The following is a 24,835-nucleotide window of genomic DNA, read 5'->3' on the forward strand; positions in this document are numbered from 1 at the left end:
AGATCTTCAGTTGAAGCCTCCTAGGTGGTAAGAAACATTTTTTTTTTCATGAGTTTATATTTAAAGATAGTCTACTTGCTAATATTCTTATTTTCAAACTCTGCAATAGTCTAGTTTTCTTAAAAACACAGAGAGAGCAGTTAGCCTTGCCATGGACCATGGATCATCCTATGACACACAAAGTCTGACAAAACTGCAACTCGTGGGATTCAATTTTGAGCTGGGAGAGCTGCATCTTCTGGATCCCATGGTATTTCTGGACCACCTTTGAGTGAGTTAATCATGAAAACATTAGGAGTCTCTTTTTAGGTGACGGTTGTTGCAAAATAAAAATCTCATTCTTTTAAAAGCACAGATTCTATCTTCTCCTGGGGTTTCAATACACTATCTGCAAGCAGTGAGACTTCCCCAACAAAGGTTTAATTAGAATGGTTAATAACTATGATTTCCGAAGCTCCCGACTCAGCCTGGATAATAATTAGGGAGTCTTGTTCCATACAAAATGCTTTATTTAACCTTCATGCCTTCATTCAGATAATTATACAAATGCATACAGATAAAGGTTTAAACTCTATTTCAGTTCACAGCTCAATTCATAGGAAAGTTGAATACAGAAAAGCGATGCACCAACAGAATATGTCTGAGACACCATGGAAAACGATAACACTTGTTCATTTAAATCTCTGAGAATAGACTGGAATAATCTTCTGAGAGAACCTCATTAGGAGAGTCTCCCTTTTCATTATCATAGGGCAAAAAAAAAATCACCATTTTACAGTAAAAAGGAAAAGCTCTGAGTATATTTACAATACATACACTATACATAAATACAAGAACAACACTTACATAATATTAATAAACTTATAACAGGAGCTGCCTAAACACTACAGAGTATATAAATGCGGAGAAAACTATTAGGAAATTAGATCTTTAAGCTGAAGAAATAAATTCATTTGCAATTAAAACTCTGAACAGAAAAACCGAACAAAGATTTAAGAACTCAACACATTTGCTTGCCAGCCTCTTCGGGGGAATTTTTCCTTTAATATGTAGGCTTTCCTCTGGGCACTCTAACTCTCTGGGTCATATGGCCAAGAGTCTTTTTGTAAGATTACATCCATAAATATGAACCAGAAGCAGCTCATCTATTCACTTTCCTGTGCAGAGGTTTCCAGCCTAGAATAAGTAAACGACATTTTTTTGTATTTTTACACAGAAAGATCTTGTGATCCAATCACCATGTGTAATGAGCTCAGTATTGAGGAAAAGCAAAGAGATGTCTGCTTGATTTGGACAAAGATGATGTTTTTCTTTATTCTCATGTGTTTTTTTTTTTTCAGATATGACTGGGAGACTTATTCAAAGGATTATGACGTCTGTACTGACCCCCACACACCAAGAGCAACGTCTAGACTACTACTAATTATAACTAAGTCATTTTAAGTGGCAGGTGGAGATATTAAAGGTGGTCTGTTCTCATAGTTTCACAACACAGACAATTCCTAGTACACCCTTCTATGGACAAACATGAATTTGCTGGTTTCTCTTTGTAAAAGGTGATCATGATACACATAATAGCATTATGAGGCAGGATGATGTAATACAGAAGACAATGTTTTCAAGTTGGTTTTGTTAATTCGTTATCTCACATCCATTTATAGTTGCTTTGCCATGGGATGTAATGTGTCCCACATAGACATGGACAAAACAATACAACCGCCATTCCATGGCGGGAGACAGTGGCTTTCAAAGATGAACCTTCAAACACAACAAGTTGCACACACACAAGTTGATAGGAAAGAGCCTTGCATGTAGGCACCAGTGCCTGGTTCAACAGTACCTACTGAATGTAGTAATTTGAGGAACAAAATATATTCTATGGTCTGGATACAATCACAAAATCCTGCCACAAGGAAGCTAGAAACATGAGTTGGGGGAAAAAAAAAAAAAACATCTGTCATGTTTTATGTTGTATTTTTAGAGAACAAAATGAGCATAAAAGGGAGATGTCAAAATATTCCTAAAATATCTTCGTTTTTGATTGACTGGACACTTTTAGTAGTAGAATTGGAGAGGAATTCTCTCTTATGAACCCTCATTTCTCAACAAAGATTAATCTCTGTCAAGGACTTGGCTACACCTGCATTTGAAAAAGGAATAATTCATAACTAGCGTCACTGAAACACTTCACATTTCTAGAGATGAAATTCGGGGGGGAAAAAAACGGCTATGGATGTGACCCTTCCCACTTGTCAACCCACTTAGGGTGGTGGCTTTGTCATCTGAGAAATAACTGTTGAAACTCAATTAAGCGACAAGAGTCCCCATTACAAGGAGGCCGTGGACACAGACCCTTGCTTTCAGCATGGAAGAGAAGTTGTTTATACAGCTTTTATCTCTTCCCCCAGCCAACTAACAGGGAGAAATATCATAATTCAGAAGATTCATTTTCACAAACTGAAACACTCTGAGAAATGGCATTGTTAATGTTTTCAAAGTCCATTAGCGGGTCCATGAATCAATACTGTCAGGGACCTTCTATGCAGACAAGGAGGGATTTCATTTCTCTGATGTTAGACAGCTCTTCACATAAAACTCAAACTAACAATACTGTAAGCAAATTATTTATGAGACTATTTAAAACATTCCGAGGCAGTGCTGTTAAGTGAGGCCTGGAAGTGGACCTGTCCACTGGTCTGCATGCTGACGTCATTACTCACGGACACCTGTAAGAGTGGCCTCTGCAGTTAAGAAGTGGCTCTACTCAGGTGAGGGTCTCAGATGCCCTTTCACAGATTAGAGCATATCTGTTAGGGAAACGGAAATATGTACATTGAGGAAAACGAACCGGGACTAAATTGTAGTGGGAAGTAAGAAAGGTTTTGAAAATCTTAGAGGCTCTGGGCAAACCTATGAAAGAAAGTGCCAAGTTTAGGGAGATCTCTGGTTCAATGTTTGTCCAGAATGACCACCCATCAGTGACTTTCCAGGAAGATTCTGATCTAAAATCCTCTCTGCTGTAGGCATACCATGTGCTAGGTGATGTCCTTTTATTTATCCCTGCAGGGCCCTCAGAACTAAACTGAGTAAGAGACTGGGAATGTGGCTGCCAGGAATAGGGAACAAGGGTGTGCCTACAACAGAAAGAATACAGGCTTAAGAGCCAGGAGGTTATGTATTCCCACTCTACCCACTTAGTCTGTACCCGTGGACATCTCAGCCATTCCTGTTGTGCCTCAGCTTCTCATCCATGAACTGGATAATGGTTGTAGAGATGGACGGTAATGTTAGAATTCTTAGTGCAGCGGTCAGCACAGGGAATTAATTAGGAGTAGCTATGGATTTTCCCCGTGCACTGAGTTTTGAACTTTAAGGGATACTTTAGCACATTCAGACAACATGGGGAAAGAAGGAAGTCAGACGGTTTGAGTTCAGTGAGACCAGGGACCGCAGTAGCTGTGCTTTGACGTGGTACCTGTTTGGTTTTCCCATCTACCTCCTGATGCATTTGCATTCACCCTCCATTTTTAAAACAGAGTAGGGTGAACAGTAGATGGTTTTCCTAACCTGAGTATGGGGCCTGGAGGCTGCTCTCCTGCTCTAGTACCATCCACGGTCTAAAACCTGACTGTGTATTCACTGCCATTCTTTAAGAACTGTTCTCACCGAGCGTTTGGCTCTGGAAGAGTGCACCTTTTCTCGTAGCCTCAGCAGCTTGTCTGGGTGGACTCATGCTTTGAGTGAGCAAGGCTGGAGAACAGGATGGGTTCATGTCTATACGCAGTCTCTTTTCTACCCCCGACTCTACTTGTAGTTATAAAATCATTTTAAAAAAGAGCTTATAGGCTTCTGATTGTACATTGTGAGGTAACTGTTAGGATGAACTAAATGCCTGTCTGAAGGCCTTCACAAGTATCCGAGGACTTTTTTTTTTGGGGGGGGTAGGGGGAGAGGGATAATTTGTCAATGTGCATCTCTAAATGCTCCTTGATGATACAAGGGTACATGTCAGGTGAAAAGATAATGAAGCACATAAAGATGGACTTGTGCACTGAGCTAAGTGGGTAAAATAAAGCAGACACACCAAAAAAATCCCTTACGAATCTGTTCTAAGTACGTCAGTGTTTTTAGCAGAGCAAGCCTGTCTGAACTATACGTGCTCTGTCATAAGTTTGAGGTCCATCACAGTCAAACTTTTTATCTGAACATTATAATTGTCACGTACGCTAAAGATAACCTTAATCTCCATATATATCGCCTGCTTATATTCAAGTAAGAAAGACGGAATGAAGAGATAGTAAATTGCAAATAAGATTCGTTATACTTCAAAGTGATGAAAGCCCTCTTCTGTGGGTTTGCGTGAACAGATTTAATTTCCTATGTGCATTTCTTCCCCCCCCTGTGTGTGTGTGTGTGTGTGTGTGTGTGTGTGTGAGAGAGAGAGAGAGAGAGAGAGAGAGAGAGAGAGAGAGAGCTCTCAAACTGTGTAGGAAAAGCCATGTATGATAAATAATTATTGCTGTGTGAAAGTATAGGATTATCTCATTGGTCACATTCATTGATAGGCACTTTCAGCATTTAATTCATTTCTGAAAAAAATGGGCATTACCTTTTTCCTGTTGCCACTGCAGAATCTGTTACTATGTGGCCATATCCATACACTTAACCTCATCAATCGACACCTAGACCAGAGAACAATCCCTCTGGAACCTAAACAAGAAATAAATACCTGTATTTCATTTTGTTTTCTAAATCGAAAACCATCTTGCTGAGGAAGAAGGTAAGCGAGCGGGGAGAATGATTGCTAGATGAATCTTTCTAGAACAAGTAAGTCCTCATTGTTTCAGTCCCAAGAGAAAGACATGACAAGTTAGAAAACATGACTTCATTTGAGTTTCAAATCATTCTAGCTACACCATGACAAGTGGCCACTCAGCTCTAACCAAGCACCAAGAACATCAACAAGTGGGACCAGTTCCCATGGCAACATTGCTAATTGTGTGTATCATCCATACACAAGGCATATCTGAACAAGTGGTTTTTTTTTTTTTTTTTATTGTGATGAAAACTAGAAGCTTTCCCCCAACATACGTCATCAAACTATTTACAACCTCTGTAAAATTTGCATGTTTGAAAATACTTTTCCACTATCACATATGTTACGAATACAGTAAAATAGCGTCACTCTGTTTTTTAAAGATGCAGTATCCCTCTGTTTTATTTTCTTATGAAAATCTGAATTTCTATTGCAATTGTTCAATATTTAGCATATTTAAAATACCAATGGGCATGGGTTGCTAAACAGACATTACTCTATAATGAAATTGTGAAAATATAGCATTTTAAATTTTTTATATACATCTCTTAACTATAAAACGCAGGCAAAGTTACATAGTATTCTAAGCTGATTCTCTAGTCGGGTAATAACTTACATTTCTACATAGGATGGATTATTACAAATTATTTCCTTAAAAAAGGGTCTTTGCTGATATTTATTTGCCTGCTGGCTGCTGCATATACAGATGTGTGCACACAGGTGCATGTGTTGAGGGTGTCTGTCCAGATAAGTGAAAGGCAGTGTGGGAACAAGTAGACATGGAATATGGAAGACATGGCCGGCCAAACCTCTTTCCTTAACTGAGCCGAGTTAATCTGAAAACATTTCTGTGGGATACACAACCTCAGGAAAAGGAAAGAGATAGAGAGCTGGCTGGTGGCCTACACTTATGTGATAAACTTACAGGCAATGGTAAAGAATAAACTCTGATGTGAACTATGAGTATTAAGGCTTCCTGGGCCTATGTAGTTCACCAACGTTAGCTCACATTGGATCCTTTCTATGCAGACTGTATGTGTGCTGGTATTAACACTGCTTTAATTCTAAGAATCCTCACTACACAAGCGACTGGACAACCTCCTGACAATATCTCAGCAACGTTTCTAGGCAGTCACTACAACAAAGCCACGGCATGTGAGTACAACCGAAGGCCTCCCCTCACCAGATTTATTCAATTGAAGCTTTGGTACACATAGTAAACAAAGCACACCGACTAAGGAATACTGCATCTTTCTCCATATACACGTTATCATTCTAATGAGCTGATCTCAAAGTGCAGAGTTCCATTTCCAGTCCAGACTCGAATGGCAGTCTGACATTAAACAAGTTGCATGAAAGCGAACACAGTCTTCGCATGAGCTGTTCCAAATTTCAACCATGGTGAACATGGCCTTTCTAATCACCTACAACCCTTGTTTGTAAACACGGAAGCATTTTGAAAGCCCTCCCCTCCCCTCACTTATCTTGTTTCCCTTTTAATCTCTAAAGTGATATTTAAAAGTGCTCGTTTTTATTTATGTAACCTTGAGATTGGAATATAAGGGGCTCTCTGAAAACCCCTAATAGGCCAACTCCCTTGTCATCAGCTTTTACATTTCAAGGAGACAATTGGCTCTCCCCAGTGTGTGTGTGTGTGTGTGTGTGTGCGCGCGCGCGCGTGCGCGCGCGAGGTGTTCCCAAACACACACCCCACCTCCCTAGCTGCAAGATGAACCACTTCAAATGTGAAAGCAAAGCTTGCACTGCTTAGGAAACCACAGGGAAGCTTTAGGATCCACAATCTCTCTTTCTTCTTCTGATAGCTTACCATACACTGTGCTTTGCAAGAAGCTAAACTGGCCTATGAGATGGGTGGTGGCTTTTCTGTGCCTAAGGATATCCCATTTCCTTCAGTCTCAAACCACTTTCTGCTATGCAGGAAACACACCTCGGAAACTTACCGAGGAGGACTGGTTACATCCTCCAGCACAAGTGCCAAATACGTCCCAGTTCTTGGGCCAGATCAGGGATGTGTTCATTTGTGCTTTGCATCTCTTCTAAAAAATATCGCTATGTCAAAAAAGAGGGAAACGCTGTAATGGTGGCAGGTTTTCTCCATTACCTTACCATCTCAGTATGCTTTCCATTTACAGGGAGCGAGGGGGAAGAACTCATTCCCCCACATCTTTCTTATGCTGTTAGAGAGGTACAACTCACTTAGTGCTGTGCTAAATTTAAATTAAGATGTCAGTCAGGAAGCCTCCCTTGCTTGTTAGATCAGTGAATTCTCCCTGTAAAACCTGTAAGATGCTTCTCAGTGGAAAAAGGACCGGCTCCTACAAGAGCAGACGGATCTAAGCCACATGTATACTTAACTTGAGTGACTCCCTTACGACCTGCCAACTAGGCTCTGGGGGGCCAGCGCCTGGGGGGTCATGCTTGTTTGCCATTGTTAGGGTTCTTTGCCCTGGCCAGTTACTAATGCTGGCGTGCATCAGGAAACCTGGTTTTACTCTGGATGATTACAGGCAATGAGAAGTAGGAAGTGCATACAGTACAGATTTAAAAATGTTCCAGTTGGTATATAAAAAACAACAACAAAAAAGCAACAACCCCAAAAACCAAAAAATCCTGCTGGCTGGTGGGTACCAACCTGTATAGCTGAAGCTATTTATCAATAGAACTACAGCCCTTGGAGGAGGGAAATTGCCTGATGAAGTTTTTATACCTGGCAGAAAATGTAGAGCACAGATTTCTGAAGCTGGGACTTGACCTGTAAATCACGCTACTTTTGCCTGGACAGTTATTAAAAGTCTTTTCAAAGCTACCCGACACAAATGGTTCTCCTTGTACTGTTCATAGTTCTTGCTTTGTCAGAATACAATTATCCTGATTAGAAGCTGATACTAGAAAGGATAACTGTCATCAGAAATCATTTTAGAATGTGCAGACATTTAAAACTGAGCGAGGAACCCTATGAGGTTGATTTGCGCAGTTCCCCAAATCAAGTGTGTCATTGAAATATATTGCAAAGGCCTTCACTGGAGACCTTTAATATTTAAGCTATAAAATGTCTTAACAACAAAAATATCACCAAACCCAATTGCCACAGAAAGCTGGGAAAACAGCCGCTTTCAGTGGGGACAAACTATTTTGGAAAGAGTGCTTGCTGGGGATGTATTGCTTTTCCTGTACATTTTGCTAAATACAAAAAGCTCTTCACTCGAGAGGCAGGATGGAACCTAACTTTGCTCTGACCCTTCTCCCAGGAGAAGCAGGTGGTTTGTCCCTGTGGATGCCAATGTGGGAGCACGGGGATTCTGGGACAGTTTAAAAAGTGAACCGCGTAGAGTCAGACTCTTGGCTCTCCAGGTTGGAGAAGTAGCACCAGGGCAGGCTTTCCATGGGGACACTCTTTCCACGAACTCAGGCCCGAGCAGAACAGACCCACGGGCTGAAGAGTTCATCCGCAGCTCTGCCTCCCGTGCCTCTCTAGTCACCAAGTAACTGTTTCCAACCAAGAAGTGGGGATCGTAATCTTTAATTGTGGTACTTAAGCAAGTAGGACAACAGACAGTGGAAAGATTACCTCCGTGCTGTGGCTGTAACTAAGACATCTGAAATGCTGGGGTGTTTTTTACAGTCCCTTTAGTAAGTATGAAAATCGGTAACGTGAGTCCTCAGTGGAGTTATTGTAGGAAAGTCCTTCTGTTCATTATTGCTTTTCTCCTCAAGAGGAGCATTATTTCCATCTCTGCTTTGTCTCGTTTTCACGTTCAGTGACTTTGCCTGGGCAGCTCCACCTCTTACCTTGGTGCCAGTGTGTCTAAGAAAGCCCCCCTCTCCTCGATTCTTTGTAATCAAACACTAAGGGCAGGAGGAGATGGTGCCTAGGTGACAGAACACTGCAATTCGAAGTGGGGCAGTAGTTATTATTATTATTGTTATTACTTTAGACAGGCTCTTCCTATTCAACTACGGAACACCCTGTCAGTCCACGCCAGGGCGGGGCAGGGCTAGTCTTTGAGAAACTGCTCTGCCCCTCTGTTGGAACAGATGCACAAAACAGAAACAGAACAGAAACAAGCAACAACAAACAAATGAAAAGACTCAATGTTGGTTCTTTTTGGGGATGGCATGAGGACAAGGTATGAGCGCTATCTAGGTCCGCCACCTCTAGCACAGAGGGCTACTTCTGTGTGCCTTTCTTTTCGGGTAACATAGTGCCTCCAGTAGCCCCTTCCTTTCTAGTTCATGCCGTTTGCTGGTAACAGACTGGGTGTGTGTTCTAGCTTACTGAGATAGGAACTGAAATTGTTGTCAAAAGGGGTTAGGGTCGGGGTGGGGTGGAAGAGAAGAATATTCCCAACTGAGAAGGTCTCCTCTAACCATCAATTTGCGGTAGATGACCTTTAAGGGACTGATAGCAGAGTGTCTGCCAGCTCAGAAAATGTACAAGCTACAAACATCTTTTCAATGGCAGAGGACATAGCATGGAAAACAATTCCTGTCTCTTCAGGACCTGAGGCGCTGAACTCCCAGGCCAGCGTGAACGCAGACGGCTCTCTCACGCGTGTGGTCATGATGGGGGGTTACCTTCAGGCCGAAGGGAGAAGGGTTCCTTCTTGTTCCTGCTCTGGTTTCAGGCACCGTGGGAATGGCGGTGCCCTTGACGTTAACACTGTAGAGGGAGCTCAGCCCTGCTGAGTTAGATGCTCCTGAAGAGACCCAGCTCTTGCACGTAGCTGGACTGGCGCCTTCCTCACACCAGCATGTGCCTCCTACGGTGCAGTGCCAGGTGGTCTGACCTCGAGAAGCTGCGGTCACAGTCCGCGCACTTGAATGGCTTCACTCCCGTGTGTTTGCGGTAATGCCTGGTCAGTTCATCTGAACGGGCAAACTTCCAGGTGCAGCCTTCCCATGTGCATTTGTAGGGCTTCTCTCCTGGAAGAAACAAAGACACACAAGCTTTGGGGCTCCATTCTTTTTCTGTAACAATCCAGGACCCTCTGGGTGCTGGGAAAATGTCCTTGTCAATGGGTGTTCCATTTGGCAGGTCTCTTTGAGGAAACCTTAGCATGCCACCAGGGGCTTTGGGGACGGAGAGGTGAGTTTCAATTTTGTCTTTCCTGCTGTGACATCAGACACGTTGGCTAACATTCACCTGTGTAGCTAAGTATGCGATGCTACGTGGTTTGCTTGTCTTACTGGTGGGCTCAAGAGAAAGTATTAACACTTCAAGTCTGATTTAGCTCTAGGGCTGGACGTCACAGAGAACAGTTAAGGATACGCAGATATTAGATATATGTTATGCACAAACATCTACATTTTCTTCCTCCCTTGGGAAGAAATCTTAGATAGTTTAGCTGGGCCAAAGCAAGTACGTTTTTCAAGACTGGAGAACCAAACTGAGCCCGAGGAATCCTGAAGTTGGACTTAAGGCTGAAAGTCCCCGTAAAAAGTGAAGAACTGTGTAACCTGACCGGGCCCTTCAGTCAGCTTGTAAGGACAGTAAAATATCCAAAGCCTGTGCTGGAAAAGATAGCCACTCCATTGTCTAATGGGCTCCCAGGGGGAGCAGGACAATAGCTGACCCGGGTGCACTGTTTTCCTAGCTCTCTTCCAAATGGAAGCTCTGTCCCCGTGCAACCCCACAAAACTGCTCTCTCCTGTCCCATCTGTCCAATGGACTACAATGGTGGGGCCTATAATGACGACAGGGTAGGCAGCTGATGCTAATCCTGTGTGTGGAGCTGCAAAGCACCCCCCACTTCACAGGTCACAAAACCAATGTGCAAGGAAATTACCCATGGCCTGGGGGAAGATGCGCCTGGCTCTGAATTCAGCATCTTTCACTACACCACAGAGGGACAGATAATTCTGATTATAACTAAACTATTGTGTTCTCAGACACAGTTTGTTCTATGCTTAGCCCTCTCGCCCAATTTAAATCCTCTTTCAATTAAGTCACTAATATAATATACAATGACCTTATTTTGAGGCTGGTCTCCTCCAAGGCTGCTGAATTCTTAAGTCGGAAGCCCTGCTTTTTACTGTCCCTAGAGCCTAGGTTAGGACTTAAGCAAGTCCCTGGGTAAATTAACAGAGTGATAACACTTGCTTTATAAAGCTTTCTTTACCTTTCTCTGTCTCTCACACATGCACACACTCAAAGCATGTGTAGGCAAGCATGGGTATGTAACACACACAACGCACACTGAAAGCATGTGTGTGTGTGTGTGTGTGTGTGTGTGTATGCAGCACATACATGGAGAAAGAGATACAGAGAGAGATAGAGACAGAGAGAGGGGGAGGGAACATGGCAGCAGCAGCAGCAGCAGCAGCAGCAGCAGCAGCAGCAGCAGCAGCAGCAGCAGCAGCAGCAGCAGTAAATGGACAGGACACCTCCGGTCCCTGTAAGTGAAATATTTAGGTAAAGCCAACATGGTAAATTCTGAGCAAGCTTAGAATGAACTGGTATTTTTCTAATTCAACTGTTAAGTTAGCGCTGGGTCTTAGGATCAAGTGGTCCTTTCAGACGAGAGTGAATAAGTGGTTCAGATGCAGGGAATCTAGAACTGCTCAGGTACTAACTGGGACCACAGGAAGCACCCCAATCCGCTGAAAGGATCCATTCAAGTAAGAGCATCCTGATTGCACTGACCAAAAACCTCAACTTCTAATCCATTCCAGTTGTTCCAAGGAGACCAAATATGTAGGCTTATTGCAACACAAACCAGGCAAGCGTCTAACTGAGAACGAACTGAAGATCTAGAACAGAATGTATCCCTGGCAACGAGTGGCATCTACTTACACGGTGAATGTTGCTGATGGCTTTTATATTTTTATTATCTGTATGAGTTCTGTCACCTAGTGCAATAGACATGAACTTTTCTAATGTTCTTCCTCCTTGGTTGAATTAATTGGTTGTCACCAAGAGACATCTCCTAACAGGGACTTGTGTTATGTGATCACCCAGAGAGAAAGAGTCAAATCTAGGAAGGAAAGAGAACAGGTCTTCTCTTAGCCACCCTTTCACTGAAAATTGCTTTCTTTCTTACATAATATATTCTGATTAGGGTTGCTCCTTCCTCTGCTCCTCCCAATTCCTGCCCACTTCCCCTCTCATCCAGATTCACTCCCTTTCTGTCTCTCATAAGAAAATAAGTAGGTTTCTATGGTATAATAATAAAATAAGACACACACACACACACACACACACACACCCTAACACATTGGAATAGGACAAAACAAATAAACAATAGGAAAGGAGTCTGCTAAAAGACACAAGAAACAGAGCTACAGAGGTCCTGTACAGATTACACACACCTAGGGATCCCATATAAACACTAAGCTTGAAGACTCTGTGTGTGTGTGTGTGTGTGTGTGTGTGTGTGTGTGCGCGCGCACACGCACACACTCACACACACATATAAACACAAAGATAAAACACAAAGATAAAAAGTCTGTATGGTAAAAAAGAACAAAATATTAATAAAATAAAATATAAGTTAAAATTTAAAAGGAAGGAAGGGAGGGAGGGGGGAGGGAGGGAGAACACTAACATGACATTATGTCACAAGGAACCTCTAAATATGCTGCCAAGCTCATTTTCTGTTTGCTTCTACTGCTGGGCACTCAAGATTGTTTCCCCCTGTGAGATTCCCTTGGAGAAAGCTAATTTTTTTTTTTTTTATTTGAAAATGGTGGCCAGTTGGAGATAGCATCTGCATTGAGGGCATGTGTCCACCTCTCCTTTCAGTTCTAAAGCCCCATCCTTTGCAGACCCTGTAGGCCCTGCACGTGTTGTCTCAGTCTCTGTGAGTTCACAGGCAGGTGAGTGTGACCATACTTAGAAGGCCTTGTTTTCCGGGTGTCCTCCACCCCTCTGGCTCTTAGACCCTTTCTGCCTCCTCTCAAGCAGTGTTCCCTGAATCCTGAAGCAGGGCTTGGGGTTGGAGAATGGTTGATGGAAATATTCCATTTAGAGCTGGGTGTTCCAAGTATCCCTATCTCTACACAAAGTCTGGCTATGAGTCTGTATATTTGTTCCCATTCGCTGCAGGACCAGGCTTCTCTGATCAGATCTGAGTGAAGCACTGGTCCATTAGTACAGAAGAATGTCACTGGGAGTCCTTTTATTGATACTTTTTTTTTCTAGAACATTGGTATTTGGTTTTCCCCTACGTCCCTGGGCTCTCTTGTCTCAGCTTCTTGGTTTCCCAAGCTACATTAGGTTCCATGTGATAGGGTGATGTCACATCACGTATTGGTTGGTTGCTCGCACAAGGTTTGTGCCACTATTGCACTTGAGTGTCCTGCAAGCAGAACACCACTGTAGATCAAAGGGGTTGCCTGGCTAGGGGTTTATGTTCCTCTTTTGGTAGCCTAAAGACACTACCAAAGATAGTAGCACATAGGGCTGAAGGCCTTACGTAGTTGTCAGCTCAACTTCTCTGCGTTCGGTGATTTATGTAGGTGTTGTTTTCAGCAATGGGGCCTTGCTGTCAGTTTGGGAAGGACAACTTAAGAGTCTTGACAACAGCCTAGGTTGTTTGGGTGTTCCCACGAGGCGCATTTGGACAACACCTCTATTAGATGTAACAATCCCAGTACGAGATGTTCAGTTGGGGCTCTGTCTTCTCTGTTATTAGGCAATTTATATGGCTTTCATATATGTACAGATTTTTATGATGCTTCTACTATTATTAGATATTAGGTTTTATTATTATTATTAGATATTAGGTATTAGGTTTTCACACTGGCCCTTAATTTTAGCTGTCACTCCACCATCCCCTTTCTGTCCCACTGCCCACCAAATTTTACTGTTCCATTCCCTCCCCATATATTTAAAACTACCTATTTTATTTCTCTTTCCTAGCAAGATTTAAGTGCCCCACTAGGCATTTACTGTACACCTAACCTCTATGTTTCTGTAGACTGTAGCTTAGTTATCACTGACTTATGAGCTAATATTCATAAATTAGCAGATATATTTCATATTTGTCTTTCTGGGTCTGGGTTACCTCACTCACAATGATTTTTCTCTAGTTCCATTCATTTACCTGACAACGTCGTTGTTTCACTTTTTAAATGGATGAGTAATATTCTGTTGTGTAAATGTGTCACATTGTGTTTATCTATTGGTTTTTTTTGAGGTTCTTTCCAATTTCTGGCTATTATGAATAGAGCAGCAATGAATATTTGAGAGCTACTGTCTCTTTGGAAGGATAAAGCATTCTTTGAGTCTATGCCCAATTGTTGTGTAGCTGGATCTTGACGTAGATTAATTCTCATCTTTCTGAGGAATGGCCACACTGGTTTGCACACCTATGAGCAATGTATGAAGCTTTCCTCTTAACTCCACACATGCAGTACAATGAGCTGTCACTCATTTTTTTGATCATAGCCATTCTAACAGGTACAAGATGAAATCTCAAGTAGTTTTGATTGACAATTCTCTGATGGCCAAGGATATTGAACATTTCTTTATTTCTCAGCCATTTGAGTTCTGTTTTTGAGACTTCTCTGTTTAGATCTGTACCCCCTATTTTAAGATTGGGTTGTTTTATTGATATCTTTTTTTTTTTTTTTTTTTTTAGTTCTTTATATAATTTGGATATTAGGCCTCTATTGGATGAATTGTTGACAAAAATCTTTTCCTATTCTATAGGCTGTCACTTGTTCCTTGCTGTGGGGGGGCTTCTTATTTTCAATAGGTCCATTTATTAAGTGTTGATTTTAGTGCCTGTGCTCCTATTGTTGCATCCAGAAAGTCTGGGAAAGGCTGTTTCTTCTTGGGGGATGAGAAGCATTGTTCAGGTGGTGGTAGGATGCAGCGTATTTCTGTCTTGGTGAGGAAGTAGTAGATGAGGTTAGAACAGGGTTGATGAACCTGTTTCTATTGCAGGTGAAAGAAAGGATGCATAACTATGAAGCTGATGGTATGAGGATAACTGGGGGTGCAAGAAGATCCAGGCTCACCTCACGGGGCATAGGGGAAAATGATGTGGTCCAGAGCACAGATGGGCTGCAGGCCATCTGTAGACTAACTGGATTTACTTGTTTAATTTAAGCATATATAGCCTCCAGTTTCCTTCTCATGGCTATTTTGTCAATTTAATAATGGTACTTATGCCCTTTTTACTTGAAAAACATATAGAAGCAATCGGTCAACTGTCCTCCCCAGTTTTAAAGGTTGAAGGAAAGATGGAAAGCAGGATAGTTTATAGTTGCAAACACTGAATGAAAGTTAGATATCAGTGACTGTAAATTGTTTTTGTTGGCACATGCCTACATTAACTTGTTTATATGTTGTTTTGGTTGTTTATGTTTACCAGTGGGGTCAACATTGATTAGTTACAACACAAAACACGTGGCTTTCTGTGCACTAAAATATGGAGCATCTGGTCTTCTATTGAGAGCCCACCGAACTGAGATCTAAGAGACGGACACTTCTGTTTATGGTTGGCTTTTTGAATATATGCGAATTTATTCAACTATAGTATATATTACACATTGATAGCGTGGTATAGAGATGTTAGTGGAATACTTGGGTTATGGTAGACAAATTCTCAAAGTAAGAGCCTCAATTCAAAGATTAAAATTACCCTCAGCCATGTACACATGATATTTCTGGTTTTTTTTGTATCATTCTCCAACATAATTATTTATTTGAATATATGTTCTCTTTTAATCATCAAGCCCCAACATTGTATTATAATAAATTATTTTGTTAATCATATTTTAAATATAATTTTTATAATTACCATTATTGGGAATATACATGTGTCATGGTACCAATACATGTGTAGGGGTCATTGTAGAATCAGTTTTTTCCTTCCATGTTTATGTAGATTCTGGAGACTGAAGCCAGGCCACCAAGCCTGAATGGCAAGCTCCTTTATCCCCTGGGCCGTTTTATTTGAAATGTACTTAACTTTTTAAAAATTAATTAATTAATTAATTAATATGGAGTGTGCATATGTGCAGTTGCACACATGTGGATCTGAAAGCACAATGTGACATATTTGGTTCTCTTCTTCCACAATGGGGCATCCATGGATTAGTCTTTGGTTGGTGGCAAGCTCCTTCACCCAGTGATTTATCACACTAGGCAAAAATGCCATCTTAACTGATCGCCATAAGTTTTCTGTCTTTAATTGTGCACCATGCGGCATTTACATGTATCTACATACTTTGTAGTGTTTAAACCGGGTTAAACACATCTAGTTATTCACTTATCATGCATTCACAGGGAAAACTTTCAGAATCTTTCCTTGTAAAATTCTGAAATGTCACTACTTATGATAAGCAGTAAACTGTGCATTAACACACTACACACATCTAACTGGAACATGGCACGATTTGCTCAGCCATCTCCTCCCATTTCTGCTCTGTTCATTCTCTGATAATCACCCCTCTGCTTTCATCTTTCATGGCATAAACTTCCTTTTGTTCCATGTCTTAGTGAGACCACGTAGTCATTGTGGTCTTTTAGTGTCCAGATGCATGTCATTTCCCAACAAATCGTTTAAGTTGAGAGTTCTGAACAAGAGGAAATGAATGCTTCTCTTATAAGACTCACACAACTCCATGAGACTTTAAAAAGTATTTTCTGACAATAGGGAGGTATGGAAGGTGAGGGTCAGATGCCACGTGGGTGGGGCAGACTGCTCTGGATGTTCCAGGGATGATAGAACAGAATCCTGTTCCATCTCCAGCTTCCTTACACACCTGGGAAAGCTGGCAACTATAAACGACGATGAGTGGTTACTCTACTGAGTCTAGGAAGGAGTGCCAACATTGGGAAGATCAGTGTGTGTGTATATGTGAGTGTGTGTGTGTGTGTGTGTCTGAGAGAGAGAGAGAGAGAGAGAGAGAGAGAGAGAGAGAGAGAGAGAGAGAGAGAGAGAGAGAGAGAATAACAATAGTAACTAAAGTCATCTGTGTAGCAAAAGTAAGCTAAATAGTAATTGTATAATAATTAAGAGGTGATGAACTTGAGGGGAGCAATGGGAGAGTTGTATGTCATGGAAGTGAAGTAAAAGCAGTATTCATGTATAAAATTCTCAAAAAATAGAATAAAATTAAAAATAAAAAGTCAGTCTATTCTGACAAAATGGTTGTTCATTGTTTTGTTACTTGAAGAAGTTATGTTGCCTGGCAACTTGCTCTAAAATCCAACAGGTAGCATGAAGGGGGTAAAGGTCGCATTTGTTTTCTCTTTCTGATAACTATGAGTTTTCAAAACCTAAAATTCAATTCCCACATACTTTCTTAGTATATTAGAACCACAAAAATCACTGGTATTATTCGTCACCACTTTGAGTTTCTGTTTGTTTTTTTTTTTTTAAATCTGTTTTTATTGTTTAAGGGGAGTGAGTATTAAAAGAATCAACAGTAAAATGTAAAGGTCTTTAAAAAGTTGAGATGTTAAAAACGTACATCCCAGTCAATAGATCCATGTCACTGGCATATAATTCATAATTCACGAATCAAAATACTGGATCTTCGGATACATACTGTCCTCCAGAACCTTTTAAAAAGCCTATAAAACTATCAGTATTGAGTCATGTCGATATCAGCTGTGTCTGCAACTGGGAGAGCTTCTAACGTGTATTTTTTTTTTTTTTTTTGCAACTGGTTTGTGAATATAAAACAAGGATATCTTTATATATATGAAGAAGATGAGCATTTGACTTTAAAAATATAGCCAGGGGCAGAGACAGAATGTGAAGTGAATTTTATTCAGAATTGCATCTATGGAAGAGTTGGCTAAGAGTTGGACCTAGTGACTCAAACCTGAAATCCTGTCACTTGGAAGGCTATAGCAAGAAGATTGGCCCCAAATTTGATGCTGTTATGGGATATAAAGAGATTTCCATGGTAGTCCTGCTACAGATTAAGACTCTGTCAAAAAAACAAAAACAAAAACAAAAACAAAAACAAAAACCCACAACACAACAAAACAAGACAAAGACATAGATGTGAACAATATAAACGGAGCAGCACCAAGGGCTGTCGGGTTTGCTCCTTATAGCTCTGTCTTCACCAAGACGGACTGTGTTGACAGTGAAAAAAATTCCACTAACTTCTTCGGGAACAGCAGGCTTTCCTGGAAGTTTAATTTATCTGTAGCAGAGTCCTACACACATTTTATCTCAAACTGTTTTCCAAAGGAATATGCTGAAAACAAAAATATATGCCTACCTCTTTCTTATAAATTATTAACGTGTAGGGATTTCTTTTTGACTGTGTGCATGCCGCTGCACCCCTGGTGTGCCTGCTGCCCACAGAGGCAGAAGGAGCATTGCATTCTCTGTCACCATTGCTTTATATGGCTGTGATCACGATGTGGGCCAGGAATCAAACCTGGGACCAATGGAAAAGCAGCCAGGGCTCTTAACCACTGAGCCATGTTTCTAGGCCCCATTGGACCTTTGAAATTCCATTTAGAAAAGAGGGTTAGGCAATGACAAATTTGTAATTAGACAACTACAAATATAACCCCTCACAGGCTTAAAACATATTTAGAATATCCACAAAATACCTGGAGGTTGTGACTTCACTATCAGACTGTTATTGATTGGTATTTCTTATGTTAATTCTATGAAAGAGGATGAAATTACTGGCAAAAGTTTGGTACAGTGCTGTAGCAATAAGTCTTCCTATGTAATTTTGTTTTTGTGACATATTGTTAAAATGTAGCGTAGAACAAAGAATGCAAAGACAAAGGTGGCTGGCTAGTTGGGTGACACTTGGCCTCTCCTTTGGGGTACAGTTTAGCCTCCCTTGAAGCAGTTTCTTTCATTGTGATATAACATATTTTAATAAAGCATTTTCAGCATAGTCTTAAGAAAGCAAACATGCCAGACAGGAGTAAGGGCATCTGGGGCCTGCTGAGATGGCTCTGTGGCTAGCGGAGCTTATCATACAATGGGCCACTTCACTGGAATGCAGGCAACAGTGAAAAGAGCACAACAATTCCACAAGGGTGTCCTCTTACCTCACTGCATGCCCTGTGATGTAAGCCCCTCCCAACTCCCTCCCTTACTACCACCTCCACTCCCTCATTAATAATAACTTTTTTAAAGTATCATTTTGCCGTTGCTCTAACAGTTTTTTTAATGGCAGTCTTGGAGTTTGCGTTGGACACAAATTCCTAGTCATATACAGGCAGCATTTGCTCCTGTTATTAATGAAGTGTCTTGGTAAAATAAGAAACTCCTATCAGATTTTTTTTTTCTGTCTCAAAACAGTCAACAAAAACTGATTTATTATGAGATACTTGTCCTTTTCCATTCTGGTTGAAGGAAAGGATTAAGAGTAGCTCCGTGCCTTTCTATGGCATTTACCCAGCAGAAGGTACAATAAAGTCTAAAGAAAACATGAGGTATTGAATGGATTCCCAAAACCTACCAAACCAAAAAAAAAAAAAAAAAAAAAAAAAATCACTTTTTCAGGGCCTCCCATTTCACCACCTGAAATGCTAAAAGGTAAATGTGGATTGAGACAAAGGGCAGGCGCCTTTTCATACGGAGATGACGTGTGAGCTATACACATAGAGGAATGTGCAATTTCAAAAGGTCCATGTTAAACAAAACCCTGAGCTCTCCGTGGCTCCTCTGTTATTTTCTCAAGCAACTGAAAAGGAACCCTTTAGCAACAGGAAGTGCAGGCATTTTCTAGGTTCAGAAGTGCATTTCTGAAATATGTTTAACTTTTACAAAGTTACAGGGCCCAGACACTGACAAATGAGCTTCATTTCATTCAGGGCTCAACATATTTGCTGTGACAACCTGTTTCACTGGAGGAATGGTATTTGCATATAAGGGAAGAGAAGGGGGGCGGGGAGTCAAGATTCCTATCTTGTCTTCTGGTTTCTGTTACATCAGTTCATGAAAGTTCACAGATATCTAGATCTGGAAGGAAATTAGGTACTTTCAAGACAAGGAACTAGAAACTTGGAGATCAGGAAAGAGCTGGTATTACAAGCCTCTGCATTGCCCAAGGATGGGGTAGTCCACACTCCCTCTTGGGGTTAACACAGCCCATGCTACCTGGAGCTTTAAAATCAGGCCGAATGGCCAAACACGGCCACCAACCTGCATCAGGGTTCTAGGCTGCAGAATTCAATTCCTGGAAGCAGCTGCTCATCTCTAACATTTATTCCCACAATCTGTGAGACTCCGAACTGCTCATTACAGAATTTTGATTTTATGGTTATGAAACTCAAGGTAATCCCTGTTTACTGTGAAGAAATATAAATAAAATACATCTCTGCAGTTGTGTGTGATGTGAAGATGTGTGTGTGTGTATGTGTGTGTGTGTGTGTGTGTGTGTGTGTGTGAGAGAGAGAGAGAGAGAGAGAGNGAGAGAGAGAGAGAGAGAGAGAGAGAGAGAGAGAGAGAGAGAGAGAGAGAGACGTGTTGTTTTGATGCTTTTGATGTGTTCACCCACACAAGCCTATGTCGATCCCAGAGGCTGACATAGAATGTCTTCACTAACTGCTTCTCCACTTTGATTTTGGAGGTATATTTTCTCCCTTAACCCTCAGCTTGCTGACTGGGAAGGACTGGCTGTCCACGGAATTCCAAGGGTCCTCCTGTCCTCCGCTCTGTTCCAGTGCTGGGATCATGTGCCTTTAAGCATAGCTCTTTCTCCTTTTAATTTTCTCTTCTTTTTTAACCTAGGTCCTAGGGAATTGGCATCCAGGGCCTCTGAGCCACCTCTCCAAGACCCTGTTTGCTGTTTTTAATGAACAAATTAAATTGTTCAGGTAACTGGATGTCCATTCCAATCTTTGCTTTTGAAAACATTTTAAGTACAGAACTGCCTGGGCCAAGGACATCAATCTATTGTATGTTAGATCGATTTATTTGGTCTTGGAAATGTAATCAAACAGTCAGTGTGTTACTCTTCATTCCCCTGAACTGTCTGGACTAACACTAGGTGAGCCCCTGTGTCATTCTATAGAAACAAACCTTGATAACAATAGTATTTCCCACTTTCCACACACCATGCCTTTCTCTAAGTTACTTCATGATTTTTAATACATTTGATCTTGAGAGCTTGCTAATCTAGCAGTTGAAGTAGTTAACCCCACTTCATCCAGGCATACAGTGTGTATGAGTCTTAAATCACTTTTTATACTGCTACTCCACACTTCCACTTACTGCTTTAATAGTCGAGGATATCTAGTCAGAACTGGCCTGGAAGACAAGGCCCAAGTTACGACTTACTGGATAGACAGTATTTGTATTGTTAACACAAAGTCTAGCTTTCTCACCCAGAAAGCAAACACTAATGAATGTAAATATTCTACAATAAAATCTACTTTGTAGAAGGTAAAAAGTTCAAGGTCAAAGGACATTGTTTTCTTTGGCTGTTCTGAGTTTATGTTTCCACGAGGTGTCAACACTTATTTGCCTACGTGTCTGGTTACTGTAAGTTTTCTTTTGCAGGCTCTACTTTAACCTGTAACACAGATGTATGCCAAGACGTTAAGCTTTTCTTCTCACTTACATAGCGCCCCTTGTTACCACAGTTCCTGCTGCAACCCACCAGGGAAATCCCAAGTGTCTACTCCCCAGTCTCACTTTCAAGTGCTGGAGACATTGAAAGATAATGAACTGTGGACCTGAAAGTCATCTCAGGTGACCAAAACTTTATTCAACACCTACCACCTCAACAACATTCTTCTAGATGAGAAGCGAGTTGCTCTGTTAAAAGCAGTACAACATAGACTAGCACAACGGTGAAGAAGGTGGTGTGTGAATTCACTGATGGTAGTTTTGGCAGAACCATTATGTGAAGGGAAGGCAAATCCATAACGAAAATAAGTATCTACTCTAGGATGGCCAAAGTAGTTAACCTGCCACCAGGTCACTGGATGGTCCATATTGGGGAATGTTGTCATATATGGAGCTTAGCATTAGTCTTTGCTGCTGGATGATCTGGCACTCGGCAGCAGCTTCAGCCAGGTCAAACTTGGTGAATGACAGTCCCTGTTGTCAAGTTTAAGGGTCCATTGGACAATTATAGGGACAGCTGGAGAAATAGGCTGTCTGTCCATAGACTATCATCCTCTCTGATTACTGAACTCCTCCTCAGGTGAAGCCACCTTTTGATGAGCAAATTTGCATGGGGCACAAGTGCCTTCTAATTCTTTGCCCATTTGGAGAGATCTATCCACATACTTCTTCCCCAGATGTCTTTGCCACCTATTTTCCAAGTCCCCCATCTAGGCTACACCCCATGAATCAGTGAACAATCACACATCTGTTGATTTCTCATTCTAAACAAAATGTATGACCACATGTACTGCCTGGAGTTCTGCCTACTGCAAAGATTTTCCCTCACTTTTGGATTTCAGAGTTGTCCCAGAAAGCAGCTGTAAATACTGTAGCTGTCAATGTCTGGTTGGTACCTGCATAACATAGATTCAAAGTACATACTTCCTTCTGGAGAACCCTGTCCCAGTCCTTTAGGCTGCTGCCATCTAACTAGCTCTCATCTTGCTGATGAGTAAGCTGTGCCTTCTCTTCCTTAGTCAAATGATCATACAGCATACCCCAAGAACATATAGGTGCATATGGAGCTGCAGGTGGCATTGTAATAGGAGTAAAACCCATAGGCATTTGGGCAATGTCTTTATGTACCTTGTTTGTGCTTTCAGGACCTGATTGACCTGATCATGTATATACTGCTTTTACTTGATAATGAGTTGCTGTTGTACACATCTTATTTTATGGCTTGGTGGGTCAAATAATACCTAGCTTGTGTTGGGTAGCTTAAGTTGGCCCATTATCAAGCATTCAGTTTCTGCTAAGGCCCAAGAGCAGGCCAAGAGCTGCCTCTCAAAGGGAGAATGGTTGTCTGTAGATGATGATAGGGCTTTGGTCCAAAGTCTCAAGATCTCTTCTGCGATTCACCTGTAGGGGCCTGAGAAAGGCTCCAAACAGCATCCCTATCTGCCATTGACACCTCAAGTACCATTGAGTCTGTGGGATCATATGATCCAAGTGGTAGAGCAGCCTGCACATCAGCCAGGACCTGTTGAAGAGCACCCACAGCTTACATATCTGAGTTATTTGGTATATGGGCCATAGTAACACACTCACGTGAGAAAGTGGTGTTTCTGGAATCCAAACAGACCCTTTAAACATTGTGCTTTCTTCTTAGTGGTGGAAGAGACCAGGTGCAATAATAACTCATCCTTCACCTTAGAAGGTGTATGCCCCATACCACTGGACTCCTGAGAATTTCTTGGAGCAAGAAGGCACTTGAATTTTGGTTGTATTTATTTCCTATCCTCATATGCATGTGTGCCAACAAATCCAAAGTGGTGCACATCTCCTGCTCACTTGCTCCAATTAGCATTATGTTATCAACATAGTGGGCCAATGTGATATTTTGTGGAAGAGACAGATAATCAACTAAGTTATGAACTAAGTTATGATACATGGCTGGAAAGTTAATATACTCTTAAGTAAAGGCATACTGCTGGCCTTCCCAGGTGAAATGCCATCTGCAGCTACCCATGCACCTATAGCCTCATGGGCAGTGCCCTATGATCAGATGACTAAGGATGAGATGTGCTATATCTGATCCAGTAAGGGTCCCACATCTGGTACAGGAGCTGTAATTGGGGTCACTACTTGACTGAGTTTTGAATAGTAAAGGGTACCCGATTTGATGTTGAGGTCCTTTATCTACTGATGCCAATTTTTGTTCAGGGTGAGAGATAAGGATCTAGAGTTATTCTTCTACATGTGCCTATCCAGTTTGGCCAGCACCATTTGTTGAAAATGCCATCTTTTTTCTCCAATGTGCATTTTTGTTCTCTGACAAAAATAGAGAATAGCTATAGGAATGTGGGCTTATAATTGGTTTCTCAGTTTTCTTTTCTTTCTTTTTTTAATAGGTATTTTCTTTATTTACATTTCAAATGTTATCCCTTTTCCTGGTTTCCCCTCCAAAAACCCCCTATCTCATCTCCCTCCCACTGCTCACCAACCCACACATTTCCTGCTTCCTGGCCCTGGCATTCCCCTACACTGGGTCATTGAACCTTCACAGGACCAAGGGCCTCTCCTCTCATTGATGACCAACAAGGCCATCATCTGCTACATATGTGGCTGGAGCCATGGGTCCCTCCATGTGTACCCTTTAGTTGGTAGTTTAGTCCTTGTGAGCTCTGGGGGTACTGGTTGGTTCATATTGTTCCTCCTCCTATGAGGCTGCAAATCCCTTCAGCTCCTTGGGTCCTTTCTCTAGCTCCTCCACTGCATACCCTGTGCTCAGTCCAATAGATAGCTGAGAGCATCCCCCTCTGTATTTGTGAGGCACTGGCAGAGCCTCTCAGGAGAGAGCTATGTAAGACTTCTGTCAGCAAGGACTTGTTAGCATCCACAATAGTGTCTGTGTTTGGTGACTGCATATGGGATCCCCAGGTGGGGCAGTCTCTGAATGGCCTTTCCGTCAGTCTCTGCTCCACTCTTTGTCTCTGTATCTCCTTCCATGGGTATTTTGTTCCCCCTCTAAGAAGGACCGAAGTATCCACAATTCTTCTTGAGCTTTATTTTCTTGATTAATGTGTCTGTTTATATGCCAATATCATACTGTTTTATTACAATCTTTGCAGTATAATTTGAAATCAGGATGTTGATGCCTCCAGAATTTTTTTTTTAATTATTCAGAAATGTTTTGGTTCTCCTGGGTCTTTTGTATTTTCACATGCATCTGGAGATTATTTGTTCTTTTTCTTTCTCTTCCTTCCCTTTCATTTGCTTTCTGAGATAGGGTCTTACCAGGCTGATTCTGACCTTGCATTCTGCTCACATTATATGCACGCACCACAGTGCTGTTTTCTGTGGCTGCTAGATTCTGTGAATGAATCCTTTCTGAGAGATCATCACATCTGCACACCCTGACTACACTTCCTGCACACCCTGACTACACTTCCTGCACACCCTGACTACACTTCCTGCACACCCTGACTACACTTCCTGCACA

General features: G+C 41.6%; 1 protein-coding gene across 3 annotated transcripts in view; it reads right to left on the minus strand.

Moving 5' to 3' along the window:
• Positions 1 to 491: 491 nt before the first annotated feature.
• Positions 492 to 24,835, minus strand: part of Klf12 (Kruppel like factor 12) — a 403,434-nt gene continuing 379,090 nt past the window's right edge. For 2 of the 3 annotated variants that reach the window (XM_029541485.1, XM_029541486.1), the window contains exon 9: positions 492 to 9,760. In XM_029541485.1, coding sequence (XP_029397345.1) covers positions 9,579 to 9,760 — 182 coding nt within the window. In that variant the 3' untranslated portion in view covers positions 492 to 9,578. The remainder of the gene's footprint in view (positions 9,761 to 24,835) is intronic. The other variant, XM_021203306.2, reaches the window with a different exon arrangement.

This window comes from Mus pahari, chromosome 8 (assembly GCF_900095145.1).
Source record: "Mus pahari chromosome 8, PAHARI_EIJ_v1.1, whole genome shotgun sequence".
In the NCBI taxonomy this organism is placed as follows: Eukaryota; Metazoa; Chordata; class Mammalia; order Rodentia; family Muridae; genus Mus; species Mus pahari.